This window comes from Aulonocara sp. 'chitande type north' Nkhata Bay, linkage group LG6 (assembly GCF_057382095.1).
Source record: "Aulonocara sp. 'chitande type north' Nkhata Bay isolate Kocher_YH1m ecotype deep benthic linkage group LG6, A_spYH_male_GT1.1, whole genome shotgun sequence".
Classification (NCBI taxonomy): Eukaryota; Metazoa; Chordata; class Actinopteri; order Cichliformes; family Cichlidae; genus Aulonocara; species Aulonocara sp. 'chitande type north' Nkhata Bay.
The window spans coordinates 12515759-12534093 of record NC_141349.1 but is presented as its reverse complement, the minus strand read 5'-3'; the positions used below and the strand labels follow the sequence as shown (position 1 = coordinate 12534093).

The 18335-nt window shown below is 42.6% G+C and overlaps 1 protein-coding gene across 1 annotated transcript; it reads left to right on the top strand.

The window, feature by feature from the left end:
* Window positions 1-14568: 14568 nt before the first annotated feature.
* Window positions 14569-17787, top strand: LOC147327366 (uncharacterized). Its single transcript, XM_086297520.1, has 7 exons — window positions 14569-14806; window positions 15110-15405; window positions 15486-15717; window positions 15823-15927; window positions 16034-16252; window positions 16706-17047; window positions 17335-17787. Exons 1-7 carry the CDS (start codon window positions 14752-14754, stop codon window positions 17682-17684), a joined length of 1599 nt encoding a protein of 532 aa, XP_086153646.1. The 5' UTR covers window positions 14569-14751; the 3' UTR covers window positions 17685-17787.
* Window positions 17788-18335: the final 548 nt, after the last annotated feature.

Here is an 18335-nt window from a genome sequence, read left to right as displayed (position 1 = left end):
TACTTCAGTGTGTGTGCGTGTGTGTGTGTGTGTGTGTGTGTGTGTGTGTGTGTGTGTGTGTGTGTGTGTGTGTGTGTGTTACTGCTGATCAAAGGGTCAAACATCCTTGGTCAGGAAGAGGGTAGCCTCCCCCTCACCCTAGATGGTTCACCCTAGATAACACGGTGAGGAAGTCCTGCAGTTCATCTAAACAAAGAGCACTTAGACTAAAACAAACGTAACTACGTTAATCCTGCCATAAAACAATAAAACCAGGTACAAGCTCTCTCGTGCTCCCAGAACATGGGGGTGCATTCCTGGGGTGCACCCCAAGCCTGCAGCCTGTTAGTGATCACACACAATTAATTATATGCCTCTAAGTATACATGGTTGAATATTTCCTAATACAAATAACTACATGCAGTATTCTACCATATGCAAACTTATATCACTAAAAGATTATACTGACTACTAAATACAATTTTCCATTGACATCAGCCAACCAAAAAAACTGTCTTTGAATACTGTTCGCTTCTTCTGCTTTCAACTGGAGTGCATTACCACTGAGTTACTTTGCATCTGCTCTTAATATTTGGCCAGTCACTCACCTAACCAAACTACTGCCAGGGTGAAAATGAATAATACCTTACCACTAAATCAGGGGAGAGCAAATGTAGTTTCACATTGTGTGTGTGTGTGTGTGTGTGTGTGTGTGTGTGTGTGTGTGTGTGTGTGTGTGTGTGTGTGTGTGTAGTGTAGAGTAGAATAGGGCTTTGGAGTTGACGTCACGCCGCAATGCATTGTGGGAGCGCAGCGCCATTTTCGGGGTCTACGAATCAAAAAAACACACTGTGTTGGAACGACGACTACAAGAAAGATGCTTAAAAGCAGCTCAAAAGAGAGTGAACTGTATAGAGACCGATTGCGTCCAGAGGCGAAGCAGCGGTACTTGCAGAAAATAGCGTGCATTGGAAATGTGGACCCGTATGAAATACGGCCGTGGAGTAGAAACCCCGAACACCTTGCGCTACTGACGTAGCCTGACATATTTTCGTACCTTGTCTGTGGAGTCAGCGCGTACAAGTCGTCATTCAAACAAAGGTAAGTCAGCTCGAGTACTGCGTGTGAAATGCGTTTGATTTCCCTGCAAACATTCACATTACTGCAGCATAAATTCATTCATGAGGGGAAATTACAGTGAGAACATGTGGAGGCTGTTAGAGGGATAACAGTGAGTTCAGTGCATTGATGTGACATTGTCCTGAAGGATTTAGTTATTCTTTATGGTTAAAGAAATTGCACTAATTTATTCATATTTATTATAAATAATCCTAATTATACATCTTGCTTCCATGTTTGTATCCTGTGTCACTAAAAATACATTTTATTTTAGTTTTATACATTGATTAATGACCTGCAGAATCTCCTTATCATATTAAGTGATTCATAATTGTCACTTTATGCTTTCCCCATCTCTAAAGTGATGACATCCTTGCATTACATACTTTAGGTTCATTCTCTGCAGGCAGGTTTCTGACAGAGAACAGACAGATTTACACTATAACATGCAGCGATGGACACATAAAGAAATGAAAAATCACATGTATGTGCTAACTTTCTAAACACTTTGTTACATTTATGATAAAGTAGATAAAACACATTTATGTCGGCCATGACTCATTAGTTCTTGTCTTTAAATGAACTTTGTCTGTGTGTGTTTCAGGTCCTGCACTCTCAAAGACTGAATGAACCAGCATTGCAGCCATGGGTCACTGTGAGCATCACAGGGAAGGTTGAAGTCGCCCACTGCAGCTGTATGGCCGGAGTCGCAGAGAACTGCAGCCATGTCGCTGCTCTTCTGTTTAAAGTAGAAGCAACAGTCTTGATCGTGGCACAAGGACTGTTACAGATGAACCTGCTTACTGGGTTTTGCTGGGTAATGTGACCAAGATACAGCCAGAGGTTGGCCATAAGATAGACTTCTCCTCTTCAGCTGCCCAAAAAAAGGCTCTTGATCAAAACATAAACAGACCATCCGTAGTGACAGGTAAAAGAAGCCGTCCTCAAAAAAGGAAAATCCCACCTGCTACTGTGGAGGAGTCTAGATGTATGCCTGTAGTGCACTGCCGTGTAAATAATTTGCATTTACTGAATATGTACTGACTGAGTCCCACTGTTCAAAAGTTGAATAAAGAAACAAACTAATTTTTGCCTCTTTTTATTTTATTTTATTAAAACCACCTTATAGAGCATCACATCAGTAACAGTGTAGAATCCATGTCATTTATAGTTTACAAATGACAAAATGTTTACACAAAATCATGAGTGTTTACATGATATCACCCACTACTAACATTACTTTATTTACTGTATCTTTTGAAAAAATAACAGCACAAGACTTAAGAACATTTAACAGGAGCAGGTTTCATTCTTCCCTGGTTTTATTATCACACTGTTCACCAAACGCAGCAAACCTTCACCATCTTATCCAGGAGGGTCACCTCTTCACCCTCACATGGAAGAAGTAATCTGATTGGCATGGTGGTTTGTTTGAAGCAGGTCCCTCGTGTAGCGCTGGGACCCAGTCACGATGTTTCATCCATTTCATAGGCTGGTTTGCTGCAATAATGCCAAATAATTAGCAACTCTATAAATAGACGGTAGTTCTGCAAAATCACTCAGTAGGATGTTTGTTCTAATTTGCTATGACCTCAGAGTGCATTGAAAATGAAACTAATAGGCTATAAAGAGTGATATGAACATATTTAGAACTTACCGGAATGAAACTGTCTGGAGCACCAACAGATATTTGGAGATGGAAGAGAACTGGAGCTCGTCTCACAGCTGCTATCCAGGCTGGACGCCTTCGTTTGCTAACATCGATACACGAGCTGCCTCATGTTGCTTCCAGGTTGGGAAAGAATGAAAAGATAAACCCTTTTCAAGCTTATTTTCTTGCTGGTCGTGCGATCGAACATTGCAGCCGACCACACAGCAAATACGAACCATGGCTGTTGTGTGTGCCTTCGCTCCCTTTTCACTTGCGCTAGACCCCCAAAATGGCGGATCGGGCCAAAATCCTTTCCACGCCCACCCCCGTGACATCACGCTCCAAAGCCCTATAGAAGAGAAAAGAATGCCTTATTTTCCCTATACAGTTGTACAATGAGATAGAGGGCATCTCCTACTCAGTACAAACATGCTGGGTGGGGACAGTTCTGCAGCACTATATACGCATGGACAGTATTAACAGAGAAAAAATATACAAAGTTTACAAATATACAAACCAGTTTTAAAAAGTAATATGTAATAAATAGTGTTATGTATATACTAGAGATGGCACATACTACTTTTTTATGTCTGAGACCGTTACCGATATCATAAATTTGGATATCTGCCAATACCAATATAAATCCGATGTAGCGTATTTTATAATCAACATAATGTTTTTTTCAAATATGTTGCTGCATTTTGTATAGGTTCATACTGAAGTTTTTAAAAAACAAAACAAAACAAAAAACACTGAAGCTATTCAGCAAAAAATACACTGCACCCAAAATATTTCATAGTTCAGCAATTCTGCTCAATCTAATAAACTTAAACCTACATCATCCTTCCTATTCTGGTATTTTAAAGAGTACTTAGCAGAAATATTAAGCAACCTAACTAATAGGTTTGCCAACTCCCAGCTAGAGTTGGATGTCTCGAGACCGGTCTTGGTCTCGAGACCACTTTTACGTGGTCTTGGTCTCGTCTTGGTCTCGTCTTGGTCTCGACGTACTTTTGTCTTGGTCTTGTCTTGGTCTCGACGTACTTTGGTCTCGGTCTTGTCTTGGTCTCGCTGTCTTGCTGTCTCAGGTCAACATAGTGGTCGGGAGATTTGAAGTCAACAGTATCCATCACACACAGCGTAACGTTCGATAATGTATCATGTGGAAAAGCTTTATCTCTGAGAGCCGTGCTTAGAGAGTGCTTTGTAGTGAATCAGAATAGTCAACTCCCATTGAGCGAGAGCCGGCTCCTCAATTAATTTCCTTTTGCTGCTCAGCTGTCACACAGCGACACACAGTGGCTCAGCCATGCTCAAATCCCTCCACATTGTGGCATTTTATTATTTCGCCTTTCGCGCCCTTCACACACAACTAAATGCAACCCGTTAGATTGAGTCAGTTACAGAAATTTCAGCGACTTCGTCTGTCATAAAGTTTGCGTTCATAGAACACAAAGAGTTTTTGGTAAATGCAAAAAAGAAGCATTCGGCAAAGTGCAGGTTTTGTAAAGTCTCCTTGACCGAGACAGCCGGGACTACCTCAACCTTCACCAGGCACCTGGAGCGCAAACACCCTCAAAGGTAAGTTAGCCGGTAGCCATCTATCCATCTTCAAACTCTTCTAACTACCTTTCCAACCTCAGATGACCAGGTCATGTTTATGTAATATTGTTATTTATAATGTGTTCTTCAAACATTATAAATTATGTAGGGACAGTTTTTTTGCAACCGTCCCTGCAGACTTAACTTTAACTTAACGTTACGTTACATGCTATGTACAGGTAGCTAGCGCTAGCAGTGGCTATCAGCTACTTAAACAATTTTCATTAACTTTAGGTATTTTGGTGAATTCATTGAGCAGAAATATATCGAAACCATTTCAGTGAGCACTTTAAGGGCTGGTATGGTGCTTTGTTGTGGACTTTAATGGGCATATTTATATGGTTGCTGACTCGTAAGGACGGGCGTTTCAAGAGTGTCCCTATCAGAGATGGGCAGTAACGCGTTACTTGTAACGCGTTACTGTAATCTGATTACTTTTTCAAGTAACGAGTAAAGTAAGGGATTACTATTGCAAAATCGGTAATTAGATTACCGTTACTTTCCCGTAGGAACGCTGCGTTACTGCGTTACTAAAACCGTGATTTTTTTTGCGAGAATGTCTCATGACAGTGATGTAAGCAAGTGCGACGTTGGTGACAGCAGCTGTGTGCAGATCAACAATGGATAATATATCGAGTGCGGGAGAGAGTATGAGCGTGCAGCGTTTAAAGCGTGGAAGTACTGACCTTACTTTGAGTTTGATTCCATAAAAAGTGACAAAAACATTAGTGTCCGCTGTGCGTGGGAAGAAAACTTCTTTTTACAGCAAAAAAACCCCTAAACTTCCGAGCAAGCACCGAGTAGCTACGACGTAATGGGAAACTCACAGAGAAACTCGCGCGGATTCTTCAACTGACCGCAGCACACCTGCACCAGGGTAACCCTCCGCCTACCCCCACTCCTGCTTTACAGGTGAAAATAGAGCAAAAGGACCGCTGAGTCTTTGACTTTATTTATTTTCTGCTGTGTTTTACTTGCATCTGTTTGAAAGACTGAGTGTAAACACAAAAAATATTTTATTTTATGTGCTGGAATGTGTAGAAAATAGGTTTAAATGTTAAACTAATTTATTCAAGTCAGAGAATGTTGCATGTAATTAAATGTTTTGCTTGATGCATAAAGTTAAAAGATTAAAACTGATAAAACAAGTTTAAAAAAGAGACTTTTCCATTTGATTACATTTTGTATGATGGATTATGTAGAAAAAGTAGAATTGGGCTGAAAGATCTATCGCTTTATCACCTCTTCAGGTTGTAAATCGTGTTTTTAAAAAGTAACTAAGTAACTAAGTAACTAAGTAATTAATTACTTTTGAAAATAAGTAATCAGTAAAGTAACGGGATTACTTTTTTGGGGGAGTAATCAGTAATTAGTTACTGATTACTTTTTTCAAGTAACTTGACCAACACTGGTCCCTATAACATTGCTCGGCTAACAGCAGCGTTCTCGACAGTGAAGACCAGATCAGAGCGGTCTATGGCTCTGGTCCAGATAGCACGGATCGCAAAACTGAGTCCTAAGGTTCTTAAATCGAACTTAAGGACCTTTGACTATGACTTTCTTAGGTGTTTTCTACTATGTTGCCCTACTAAACCAGTCCAGTGTGTAGGGGCTATTTTAGCATTATTAGACACAGTTATTTTGTATTGGTGTAACTTCAGACTTTATTGAGTAGTTCATTTCTTGTCAATACAGCTGTGTCTGATAGCTGACTGGCAGGAGGAGGCTTAATGCAACCTGCAAAGTTAATGCACAGACATTTTGTCTTTTGTAGATTCCATTCAACTGTTTTTCTGTTCTTCTTATTTAAGGTCTTGCAACCCTGAACACTCCAGTATTTTCATTATTACTAGTTGTGCCTAATGATCTATATGTGTCACACTGGATTAGATTAGGTTATTTTGTATGCAAAGGTCTGCCCTCATTGATAGGTTTAAAATTACTGTGCTTGTAAGATACAGTAGTTTTTGTGGTTGAATAGAAACCGATGTTTTACAGATTCCTATTTCCCTGTTTTGTAGGTACTTGGAGTACAAGGCAGGATCTGCAACATCAGTGATAGCGGTCAATCCCACACAGCCTCAATTATCATTGTTTGCTCCAAGCATCCACTTATTTTCCCCAAATTCACCCAGGCAACAGGCCATCACCCAGTCCATCTTCCAGGACCTTATAGTTGGATGCTCTCTCCCCTTGTCTATCGTTGAGAATCCACATTTTAGACACTTCCTGAATGTCTTGGATAGCAAATACACTCCTGTGTCTAGAACCACCTTGACAGAGAAGCTGATACCTCACCTTGTCACTAAATTGAAGGGTGACATAATCAAAGCCCTGGAAGTCCAGCCAAATGTAGCAATAACAACAGACCTCTGGTCTGACCGGAGGCTTCGTACTTTCCTGGGAGTTACTGCTCATGCTGCCTGCAAGAACAAGGACTCTTACAGTTTACAATCATTTTTGCTTGACTGTAGGCGTTTCACAGGGAAGCACTGCGGCGAACGAATCGCCTCAGCATTTGACAGAATAGTTGAGGAGTATGGCATTGGCCATAAAATAAGCTACATTCTGATGGATAATGCATCCAATATGAAGCGGGCCTTTAAAGTCAAGATGCCAGAAGTAGAGCACCCTGAAGGTGACAGCAGTGATGACCTCGATGATGAAACAATGTGGGAGGATGCAGAAGGTTCTGATCCATGGTCAACGGGTGAACGTCTTTCTTGCTTCGCCCACTCGCTGCAACTTGTAATCAGTGATGGGATGAAAGAGGTAAAGGCAATAGCTAGAGCCATTGCCAAAGCCAGCAAGTTTACAAACCTGCTGCACAGCAGTAGTAACCACAAAGACTTGTTTGAGGCACACTTTGGCTCCAATAAGTCCATCCCAGCAGGAAACAACACCCGCTGGAATAGCACCTACAGACAGTTAAAGGCTCTGATCACACTTGACCACGGGGCCATCACTGAAATGTGCAGCAATACAGAGAATTTAGTGTTTTCAACCCGAGAGTGAGCTCAGCTGAAAGACCTTTGTGCTTTGCTTGAGCCTTTTTCTGATGCAACAGATCTTACAGAAGGTGATCATCAGGTGACTATTAGCATGGTGGTCCCCACTGTTCTGGACTTGAAGAATCATCTTATAAAGATGGAAGTACAAATGCCCCAGGCCGTAACTATAGTCAGGGCACTGAAAAGATCTTTAGAGAAACGGTTCTCTGGAATTTTCAGGCAGATTTGCATGGACGAAAAGGATCCAGAAGAGCCGTTTAGCCATCGGATCTACTTCCTTGCCACCATGCTCGACCCCCAGTTTGGACTGACCTGGGTAGATTTAGATGTGCAAAATGGTGAAACCGGACCAGCGCTGAAGAGGTTCAGAGATGACCTTAAAAAGTCATTAATAGGTTACTGTATAATAATAATAATTTATTGTTATTGTTGTTTTTGTTGTTCCACTTAATATCACTGTCTTTGGTTTTATAGCATCATTAGAAGCATCCTGTCTAATCCTGTCTTTGTATGTGTGTGTGTGCACCCTTTTCCAGACCTTTTGATCACAGAGGTAGACAGAGACGGACCTGCAGCACCAACAGAAGAAGACACAGAATTATCAGATAGTGACTCAGCGCCACCCCCAAAACAACGTCTTCTTTCACGCTACAAGGCATTTAGGTTGCAACGCAGCACAAGCCAGGACTCGAGCACTGATGCACAAGTACCTAGACGGCATAAATGACTCTGACTGTGATGCACTCACCTTTTGGTCAAAAAACAAAGAGCGTTTCCCCAGTCTACACAGTGTTGCCTTGAAGGTCCTCTCTGTCCCTGCCTCTTCTGCCCCAGTTGAGAGGGTTTTTAGTAGAGGAGGCATTCTAATGAGACCCCACCGCGCACGGCTAGGCTATAAGATGTTGCAATCTTTAGTTTTCTTGAAGTGCAATCAATCACTGTTTTAAAATGTGAACTGTTTTCTCTCACTCCTCTCTGAAAATATGCTGTTTGTTCATTATATATTTGTTCATAAGATATTTGTTATTTGTTCATAATGTCTGTGTTCTATTGTTCCTGCCCTACTGAACAACAGGCTTGATTTCATTGGCAGTGTGTTGTAATCTCATGCCACTGAAGACATCAAGATGCCAGAATCTTTTAAGCACTTGTTCTTATTCTTATTAATGCACAATTTGTATTGGTATGTAATATTTGTAGTTTGCATCTGATTCATGTGAGGTGTGCACATGTCTTTATATTGTTTGATTACAGAATTTTACTTAAAATGGTGTTGTTTGACTAAATAAATGTGACCATTGACTTTTAAATAACATCTGCATATCACTTTGTGTTGACAGGCCTTATCCATTTTAGGGAAGTTGGTATCATACAGTGTAATTTGGCTAGTACTACTACAATAGGACATGATGCAATTTCAAGTTTATAATCTTCAGTTTGATGTTACAATTTTATCTATATATAAAGTATAACTGAAACCAGTTACATATTTCATATTTTAGTTGTTGGAGGTGATCGCTGTTTTGTCAGATGACTTTGGGGCCAGTCAGTACCATCATGTCAGCCCTCAAAAGCACACAAAAGTTAGTCTTTTTTTTGTCCCGGTCTTGGTCTCGTCTCGACTCGACTTGGTCTTGGTCTCGGTCTTGGTCTCGATACCCTCTGGTCTTGGTCTTGTCTTGGTCTCGATACCCTCTGGTCTTGGTCTTGTCTTGGTCTTGGATTAGGCGGTCTTGACTACAAGTCTACTCCCAGCAAAAAAAAAAAATAGGGAACCACCCCCCACCTTCCACCTCATAATGCTTAATTGACGTAGTCAACTTTAATTTAATGCACGCGTAAGAAAATGTACAGAAATCAATAATTTTTCTACAATAATTAAATAGATTCAACATCTTTCTTCAACAAAATTGCAGACTGCACAGATGGTATCTTCCCAAAGGAAAAGGTACTACAGCTTGCTAGGTTATAAATTTGACTTAATAGTTCCTATATCAAATAATGAATTTTTATACATTTTACATCAGATGAAAACTTTGGTTGTAGGATTCAGATAATTATTTATGAAAAGCTAGACATGACAATTAGAAAGAAAATTCTGGCCCCCTGGCAAACATTTGCTGATGCACCTGTAGCACTTCCTTTAGGGAAGCAGGCTGAACATGTTGAAACCAGGGTGGAAGCCGTCGTTGATGACGTTTGCTGCTCTGTTGAGGCAGCGGGAGGAATAAATGTCCATCAGGGAGGGGAGAGGGCAGCCGATGATCTTTTGTGCTGTCATGACTACACTCTGAAGCCTCGGTCTATCCAACTCAGTGCAGCTGCCGTACCATACCGTGATGCTGTAAGTTAGCAGGCTCTCAATGCACGAGTGGTAGAGGGTCAGCAGCAGGTTGGAGTTCAGCTTGTACTTCCTGAGGGCCCTCAGGAAGTGCAGGCAACGTTGGGCCTTTTTTTTTTGTTTTGTTTTTTTTTTGCCTGTCCCGTTTGGTTCTTTTTCCATCAGAATTATTGTCTAAAGGCGAGGAAAGATGCCCAACGGATTTACTTTACCAAGTTGACCATCCCAGCCTTGCCGTAATGGTCTATTTGATTCACCTTTTATTGTTTATTTTATTTATTTTTTTAATTTTCACTTGCTAGTTACGGGACAGACTTTAATGAGGAAAAGAAAAGGGAGAAAGGAAGAGGGGGGAAAAACTGCGGAGAAGAGGGACGGGGATAAAGGGCAAAAAAAACCCAAAAACCAACTAAATAAGCAGACACACAAAAAAAAATGCATATATCAATCACCTGGATCGCCTGTTGAGAAAGAAAAAAGAAAACAAGCAGAAGAAAACGAGAGCAATACAATAAACAACATCACGATGATATATGGGAATATAACAGTAAATATTAAATATTAAACATTATTGTGCAGCACGTAATATCAACAGCGCACAGTGTGCTTTGAGGTAGGAGCCAAAAAGGGTGTCGTTTGTGTGTGTGAGCACCCGTGTGTACACCTGTGAGCATGAACGCGTTTGTTTTTAAAAGGTTCCTTCATGTAATGATCTGCTAGAGGGTGTGGGGGGGCCACAGCCCCGTCCTCCAGGGCATGAAGCAGGTATGGAGGAGATCAAGACTCCAGACATCCAGAGGCCCCCAGAACACAAGAGACCAAGGAAGACCAACAGAGGGGCAGCCGCGCCACTGTCCCAGAAAGAGCTGAGGAGAGTCCCAGATGAGGGCTCACTCAGCAGCTGCGGAGCAGAAGCCAGGGGGGGTTGCAGTGATGTGCCCGTGAGCTCCGCCGGCAGCCAGCTGCGCCAGAGTGACTGAACCCCAGGCCGAGAGGCCGAGGGCACCCCACCCCCGAAGTGGCCCGAGCGAGCCCCAGGCTCCAGGCCCTGATAAGCAGCCACCAAGGAGTGAGCCGGTGTGTACCTGGCGCCCACCCCCGGACACAAAGAACCACCAACGCGCTGATGTCTGAGGGCGTCTGCCACTGGCAGGGGAAGTGGTGGTGGGTGATAGGCCTCCATACCTTAGAGGGCCTGAGATGTCCCCAGAGAGGTGGCGTCTGATACCCGACCTGACATATGGACACAGACAAACAGGCACACACAGATACAAACATCCATTCCCACCCTCATGCTCTCATATGCACTTACTCCACACTCAACCAACGTGGAGACAGACATAAAGAGACGCTGTACACACGATCACACTCCCCAAGCGTACTCTAAGAACCTGGTCTAGGTACCTTTGCCCCTGGAGGGGGGAACTGCACCCAGACCCAGGTGGTGTTACCCTTTTTCCCTGTGGTGGCGAGAAGCAGACCGTCCCGACTCCGCAGCAGCAGGGAGGCCCCACATTCCAGACCCCAGTCGGATGGCCAACTCCTCCTCCCGGCCCCCCGCTCCAGCAGGTCGCAGAGAATGGGGGTGAGAGAAGACTCCAAAACCTCCCTCCGCCCGCTCATATGTAGTGTTGATGCATGTGTGTTCTAAGGTGCATTTAAAACCCAGGAGGGCATGGAGCTACCTGCCAGAGAGCAGCAGGTAGTCCCTCCTGATAGCCCTCAGTGTCTGTATTTAAAATTGAGAGGTGGGCAACGACGCCAGGGGTGAGGTGTACACCCTGATGGTCTTTTGGAGTCCGTGTAGCGTGCCCACCCCCAAGATCCTATATGTATGTGTTATGAGAGTGTGAGTAATGTGAATGTCTAAGTTGTGAGATAAAATTAAGGCACAAGAAGCCAGAAGGGGACAGAGGGGGGGATGCCTCCCCTGCACCCTGGTGACACACCTTTACCCCAAGGACCTGCATGTATGGGTGGTTGTGGTGGAACGGGAAGAGGGAGGCAGCTGGAGATGGGGAGGGAAGGAAGGGAGGGGCAAGTGACCCCTCCCTGGGGCCAGCTCCCCCGCTGAACCCAGTAGGCACCTCCATACTCCGCAACCCGCCAGGGAAAGGGGACCCAGGCCCATCCGGACCGGGGCCCAGAACAGCAGCGCCGCCCAGCCCCACAGAGCCCGGGACAGCCCACCTGACCCCACCACAGAGAAAACTGCACCCACCCCGTCATCCACTCATCTTCCAGACTACACAAGACAATAGACGCCCAGGCTGAGATCTTCCTCCACCTCTCCTATATCTCCCCCTCCTGCAGAGTGAGTTCCTGAAGAGAGGAGAGCTCCTGCAAGGTGTAACACCCCCCCACCAGTTGAAGAGCCCCCCAGGTGGCTCGATGCACTGGCAGCACCCTGCGCCAGGGCCGGGCCCCCATACACCCACCCGCCCACAACCCCAGCAACATACCAACCAGGACCCAAGCCCCCGAGGCCCAGCCAGGGCCCCAGCCCAGAGACGGAGCGCCCCCAGAACCTCACGCCCGTCCCAGACCCACCCAGGGGCAGCCAGGCTACCAGGTCAGTAACCCACGTCCGTCAGCACAGACCCTCCCCTAGCCATGCTGCACGCAGCCACGAGGAAACCGTCACCTAAGAGCCAACAGAGCCCCTAATAGGCCATGACCGCTACCCCGGGTTGAGCCACCCAAGGAAGATGCTCCTGGGGAACCCCCCGACGAACGTTGGGCCTTCTTGATGACCACTGAGATGTTATCTGTCCAGGAGATGTCAGCAGAGATGAGGACACCAAGGAACCAGAAGGAGTGGACCCTCTCCACACAGTCCCCGTGGATGTAAGGGGGGGGGGGGGAGGTATGTCAGTGCTGTGCCTCCTGAAGTCAACAATGACCTCTTTGGTTTTCTTAGTGTTCACTGGCATGTTGTTCTCTGAACACCATGCTGCCAGCTTCAGGACTTCCTCTCTGTAGTCTGCCTCCTCTGCCTTTGAGATGAGTCTGACTACTGTGGTGTCATCAGCAAACTTGATGATGAGTTTGTTGTTGTGGGTCGAACTGCAGTGGTGGGTGTAGAGAAAATACAGGAGGGGGCTCAGCACACAGCCCGGTGGGGAGCCAGTGCTCAGTGTGCGATTTGAGGAGACATTAGGGCCAAGTCTTACAGTGTGTGTGTCTGTGTTTGAATCCATCTCTCACCCCAACCACACACCTCACCTCTGTTTTACTGTTCTGATACATGTCCTCCAGCAGCCTCACCCTCTCTGTCCCACTGCTGTCCTCCTCATACAGTACCAAGGTTCCTTTCTTGTCACGCTATGTCCTCTTCTTCTTTTACTAAGATGAATTCCTTCTAAAGAAGGAAGGACATTTTTATATAATAACTTAACGCCATCTGTCATCACCTACAAAACAACAACCTACCTTGTTGTCATGACAGTGATTAGGCATACAAAAACAGCTGTACCATCAATGTTTCTGAATAAAGTTGAAGGATGAGGAGAAGGTTGAGGAGAGCCATGCTTTTAGAACATGTAAGCAGGAAAGCATACATGTTCTTTAAGGTTCACTTCTTTGTTTCATTTAAAAACTTTGATGTCTGCTAATGAAAGTTTCTGGTAAAGGGATGACTGGACACACAAAAAACATCTAAAACATCTATGGATTAAAAGGTCAGATAAAGCAAAGTCCAACTGGAAATGGTACACTATGCACAAGCAGGGCAACAAGTATGTTCTCTACAGACGAAACCAGGGTCGTGGGCGTGTCTGATGGCTTCCCCACACAGGTGATCAAGGATGTGAGAGAAAGTGATGCAAACATTTACTACTGCAACAAGTATAGAAACAACCAAGAACACTGCTGGGACAGGAGAGTTAAACTCATTGTTTCAGTATGATGCTTGCAAACAGTGATTATTTTATGATTATCACACCGATGAATGCATATCCTCTCAGAGCTGAAGGTAAAGGTGATTCCTGCCTAATCACGACCTGAAAACAGCTCCATCTTAGCAGTGATAGAAAATTGAAATTCAGAGAAACGCTAAAGATATTTGAGATAAAATGAATGAAAATTTTGGTTCCCACAAAATATGAATAGAACAGAGTAAAAGAGGGTACGAATATTACTGAACAGTACACACAGCTTTTAGAGGCTCACACTGCTACCATTCATATAATACCCCCCCCCCCCCCCCCTCTCTCTCTCTCTCTCTCGTCCAAACATGGATGAAGTATAGACCCAGTGAAGACATTTGATGTGTTATAAAAAAAAATGTAATCGTTTTTCTTCTTTTTTCTATTTCTGTATACTAATATAGGCCAGTCACTGCATCTTTATCAGTAAATCTTATTGTTCTGATTTTTTTTAATTTAGACTTTACAAAGGTGAGTATACTAGTAATATATAAAAACACACATGTATTTATTATATATAGCAATAGACTACCTTTACTGCTCATTTACTGAAGTATATTTACAGATGAATGAAATGAAATGATATTTTGAAAAATAAAAATATCACGCCTGTTAGTGGTTCTGGTAAGTTTCTTTTTCTGCACCACAATAACCATTAATGCCGCACCATTGTTGTTACTCTGCCAATAGTAACAACTTTGGGTTTTTTGATGAAAATGTAATGAAATGTGGTCATGTAGCATAATTAATTGGGATGCTTTGTAAATTTTAAAAATAACAAAGACAAGAAGTGTGACAATACACAAAAAACCCCACTATAAATTCAAAAGTAAGAGTCCAATAGCTGCTGCAAACATGCATTCTTCACTAGAGGGCTCTGTTGTGAAAAAAAAATTATCATAAAGGAGGAAGTGACTTTGGTCGTGTTAAAACGTGTTTGTCCTGCAGACACGCTGAAATCAGCTCTGTATTCAGGTTTTCCTCTTAGACAGCTCATGAATTTGAACATTTATTCACATTTCTGATATTTTATAAATTTTGATATTAACAGAAGTCATAGCAAGGACTAAATTATATTCACATAATCAACTTTTTGATTAGAAGAGAAAATCTACAGCAGCCATGTTGTTGGCAGAAGCTGGATGTTTGTTTCTGGGTTTCATTCTGTGTCTGTCAGGTAGGAATAATTTGTTTCTCCTCCTCATGATGACTGTGATGATGTTTCTGGAATCTAGAAAAAGAGGCAGAAAGTTACAAGTTTTTCTCAGAAGTTAAATTAAAGTGAATTTCCTAAAAAAAACTCACTTAAGAGATTTACTGTTAACATGATTTTTTCTTGTTTTGAAGTTCTGAACTGTCAAGTGTATCAAAGCACCAGATTATGATCCTTCACAGTAACATGCTGTCATCACAGATTAGCACAGAAAAGAAAGTTAGCATAAATGTTCACCATGTTTTCTAATCACATGTTGTGTTAAAGGTGTTCAGGGAAAACCAAACAGCATCTGTGCCTTGAAAGGTTCATCAGTGAATCTGCCCTGCTCACATCAACATCCCACTGCAAGAAATAGCTGGTACACTGGACACGATACTGTCTCCAAGATAATGTTCTCAGTAGAGGAAACACATGTAAAGTACAGCATGTCAGCAGAGAGTAATTTCACTCTAACAATCAATAATCTGACAGAGAGAGATGGAAATTTTTACTGCTGCATTAAAACTGCTGACAGATCAAAGTGCCGACAAAGTGGAATTCATCTCCAAGTTACAGGTACAGTTCTTTTTACAAATGCATCATAAATGAATGAGTTTATGAATGATCAGTGTATTCATGTTGGTCATGTGACCTCTCAGAGCTGCAGGTAAAGGTGATTCCTGCCACAGAGGGACAGACAGTAACACTGATGTGCAGCAGCAGCTGTCCTCTGACTGAAAAGCCTGCAGCCTACATCTGGTACAAGAACAGAGAGTTTCTCTATGAGGACTGGTCTCCCTGGTACCAAGAGCTGCTCAGCAGTGAGGAAGCGATCACATACTCCTGTGCTGTCAAAGGCTACGAGCATCTCAGAGCCCCTGAAGTCTCTGTGGGTGAGTCATGATGGACACCTCCTCATCATGTTATGAGATGTTAAACACAAACACTTTACTCTTCAGACTCTAATGAATTTACGGAAAGTTGTTGGTTTTTCTCAGGTTCCATCACAGAGACCTGCTTCAGTGTGACCTATGCTAAAGGGAGAATGTGTTCTTCTCAGCAGACATCAGTGGACGAGTCCTGCTCCATCACATATCCCAGAGGTGAAGTTCTGGACAAACTGCACTTTGAAACTTCATTTTTATTTGTTAATTTATTTGACATGACAGAGATGAACTGGTGGAAAATGTGTTCATCATCTCCCAACAGAAATTCATGTCCAGAGGACTCCTGCTGAACACAGAGGTTACATCAGACTGACCTGTAACAGCAGCTGTTTTCTGACTGAGCCTCTGATTTCCTTTGTGTGGTATGAGACCAGAAAGCCTACAGTGCAGGAGGGAAAACAAATTCAGTTTTCCATCTCTCATCCAGACAGTTTGTCTTGTGCTGTAAAAGGTCTTGAGAATGTGCGCTCTGCTGACGTCTGTGAGTAAACTTATTGTCTCTCCACTTACAAAGTATTACCACCACTTCTTGCAATTAAGACTAATCATCACACTGGTTTCCTGTAAAGTTCAGGATCAGTTTTAAAACGTTGGTGATCACATCACAATTCTCAGCTGCAGATCCAAAACTCTCCCTCTTCAGATCTGCTCATCTATGATACTAACAGTATTCATCTCCTGACTTCTGCTCAGCTTTTTCAGTCTCACCCAAGAGTAACTCAGTCTGTCATTTTGCCCAGCGTATTTCTTTCTTCTTTTATATATATTTAATGTTATTATTTTATTATTGCTTTTGTTAATTATTTGGTTGTTTTTATTCTAAGTATACTTTAAAGTGCTTTTTACTTGTTGTTGTGTTTAAATGTGTGATAGAAATAAACTGATTTGACTAATTAAGTTAAAATATCTCTTCTCTGTTTCATTGATATTTCAGGTGTTAGTGATTCCTGCTGGGCGTTGAATTATGTCCACAGCAGAATCTGTGCTCTGGAAGGATCTTCAGTCAACATCTCCAGTAAATACTCACATCCTGACTACGAGCAGATACAGTCTAAATGTTGGTATAAAGTCAAGAGAAATGCTGAGGAGGACGTCAGGAGGAACCTGACTGAGGATGCAGATCATGTGGAGTATGATGACAGCATGAAGAACCAACACATCCTCAGATTAAAGAAGCTGAAGAGAGATGACTCAGCAGAATACAGGTTCACCATCACAACAGGAAATGAAGAAGTGAAACAGTTTGATTTTCCTGGAGTTACTCTGATTGTCACAGGTAATTATGGTTTGTCTTTCTTCGTATAAAAATAATAAAAATAACAGTCAACACAAAATCCTCTGCAATGCTTTCAGCTGAATTAACAAGATGAAAATGCATGAATTTTCCTCAGCTGATGATGCGATAAGAAATATTTTATTTAGTCAAAAGGCTACAGATATTTGCCTTTTATTGCTTCTTGCACTCTTCAGAAGTTAGTGAAAACCAAAAGCACCAAATCTTGTTTTATCTTTAATGAGAACTACTTTGTGTTACATTTACTGACTAGTCTGAGTGTTTTTCAGAGCTGAGAGTGAAGATGAGTCCTTCTGCAGTGGTGACAGAGGGTCAGAGAGTCACACTGACCTGCAGCACCAGCTGTCCTCTGACTGACAACACAAACTACATTTGGTACTTGAACAGTCGACCTCTGACCCCGAGAGAGAACCAGAACAAACATCTGATCCTAGACCCAGTCAGCAGGGAGGATGCAGGAAGCTACTCCTGTGCTGTGAAAACCAACAAAGATATCAGCTCTGCTCCAAAGACTCTCACTGTCCAAAGTATCACAGGAACATGGACACCAGCAGCTGCAGGAGTTTCTGCTGCTCTGCTGGTTTTAATACTTCTCACTGTCTGCTGGTGGATCAGGTGAACGTTACTGTGTTATCTCTAAGACCAGTTATGTTTAAAGTGTGATGTGAAATGTTTTACCCATTCACTGATTTGTTTCTTTTATGCAACAGAAAAAAGAAGACTTCCAGTCAGTCTCCAAGAGGAGAAATGTCAGAATCAGTGCAGCAGGTACGAAATAAGATTCAAATAATTCTGCTGTTAGAAAAACATCCCCTCATCTTTCCTTTTTTCCTCACACGATCATTTATTCTGGAAAAAAGCTTAAACTTATTATATGTCTGCCTTTTTCTGAGTAACCAACTGTAGCATTCTTTTCAGTTTCCCTACCTACACCCGATGTTCATGTTCATCATTGTATCAAATAAGTCAGATATACATCAGCAATCCTTACCACACATTACATTAATATCATCTTCAACTAGATTTGTAATTGATTGGACATTGAACAGTCGTGATGTTTACCACTGACAGGAAAAATAATTTTTGAGTTCATTGCCATTTTTGTCCCGTCTGTTTCTCATTGTTATATCATGACCTCTGACCTTAATTGACACAATTGAGACCTGAAGTTCTTTAGAGGTTGTTTTTTGGGGGGGTTAGGTCTCTTAACTTGTTTCAGTTTGTCAGACAGGTTCTATTTGAGAATCTCAGTGACAGTGCAGTACAGTGA

Bases quoted from the DNA above. Each gene is read 5' to 3' on its own strand.
- LOC147327366 (XM_086297520.1), top strand. From the start codon at position 14,752: ATGTTGTTGGCAGAAGCTGGATGTTTGTTTCTGGGTTTCATTCTGTGT. The intron at 14,807-15,109 runs GTAGGAATAATT...GTTGTGTTAAAG, and splicing joins TTTCATTCTGTGTCTGTCAG to GTGTTCAGGGAAAACCAAAC. The intron at 16,253-16,705 runs GTGAGTAAACTT...TTGATATTTCAG, and splicing joins TGTGCGCTCTGCTGACGTCT to GTGTTAGTGATTCCTGCTGG.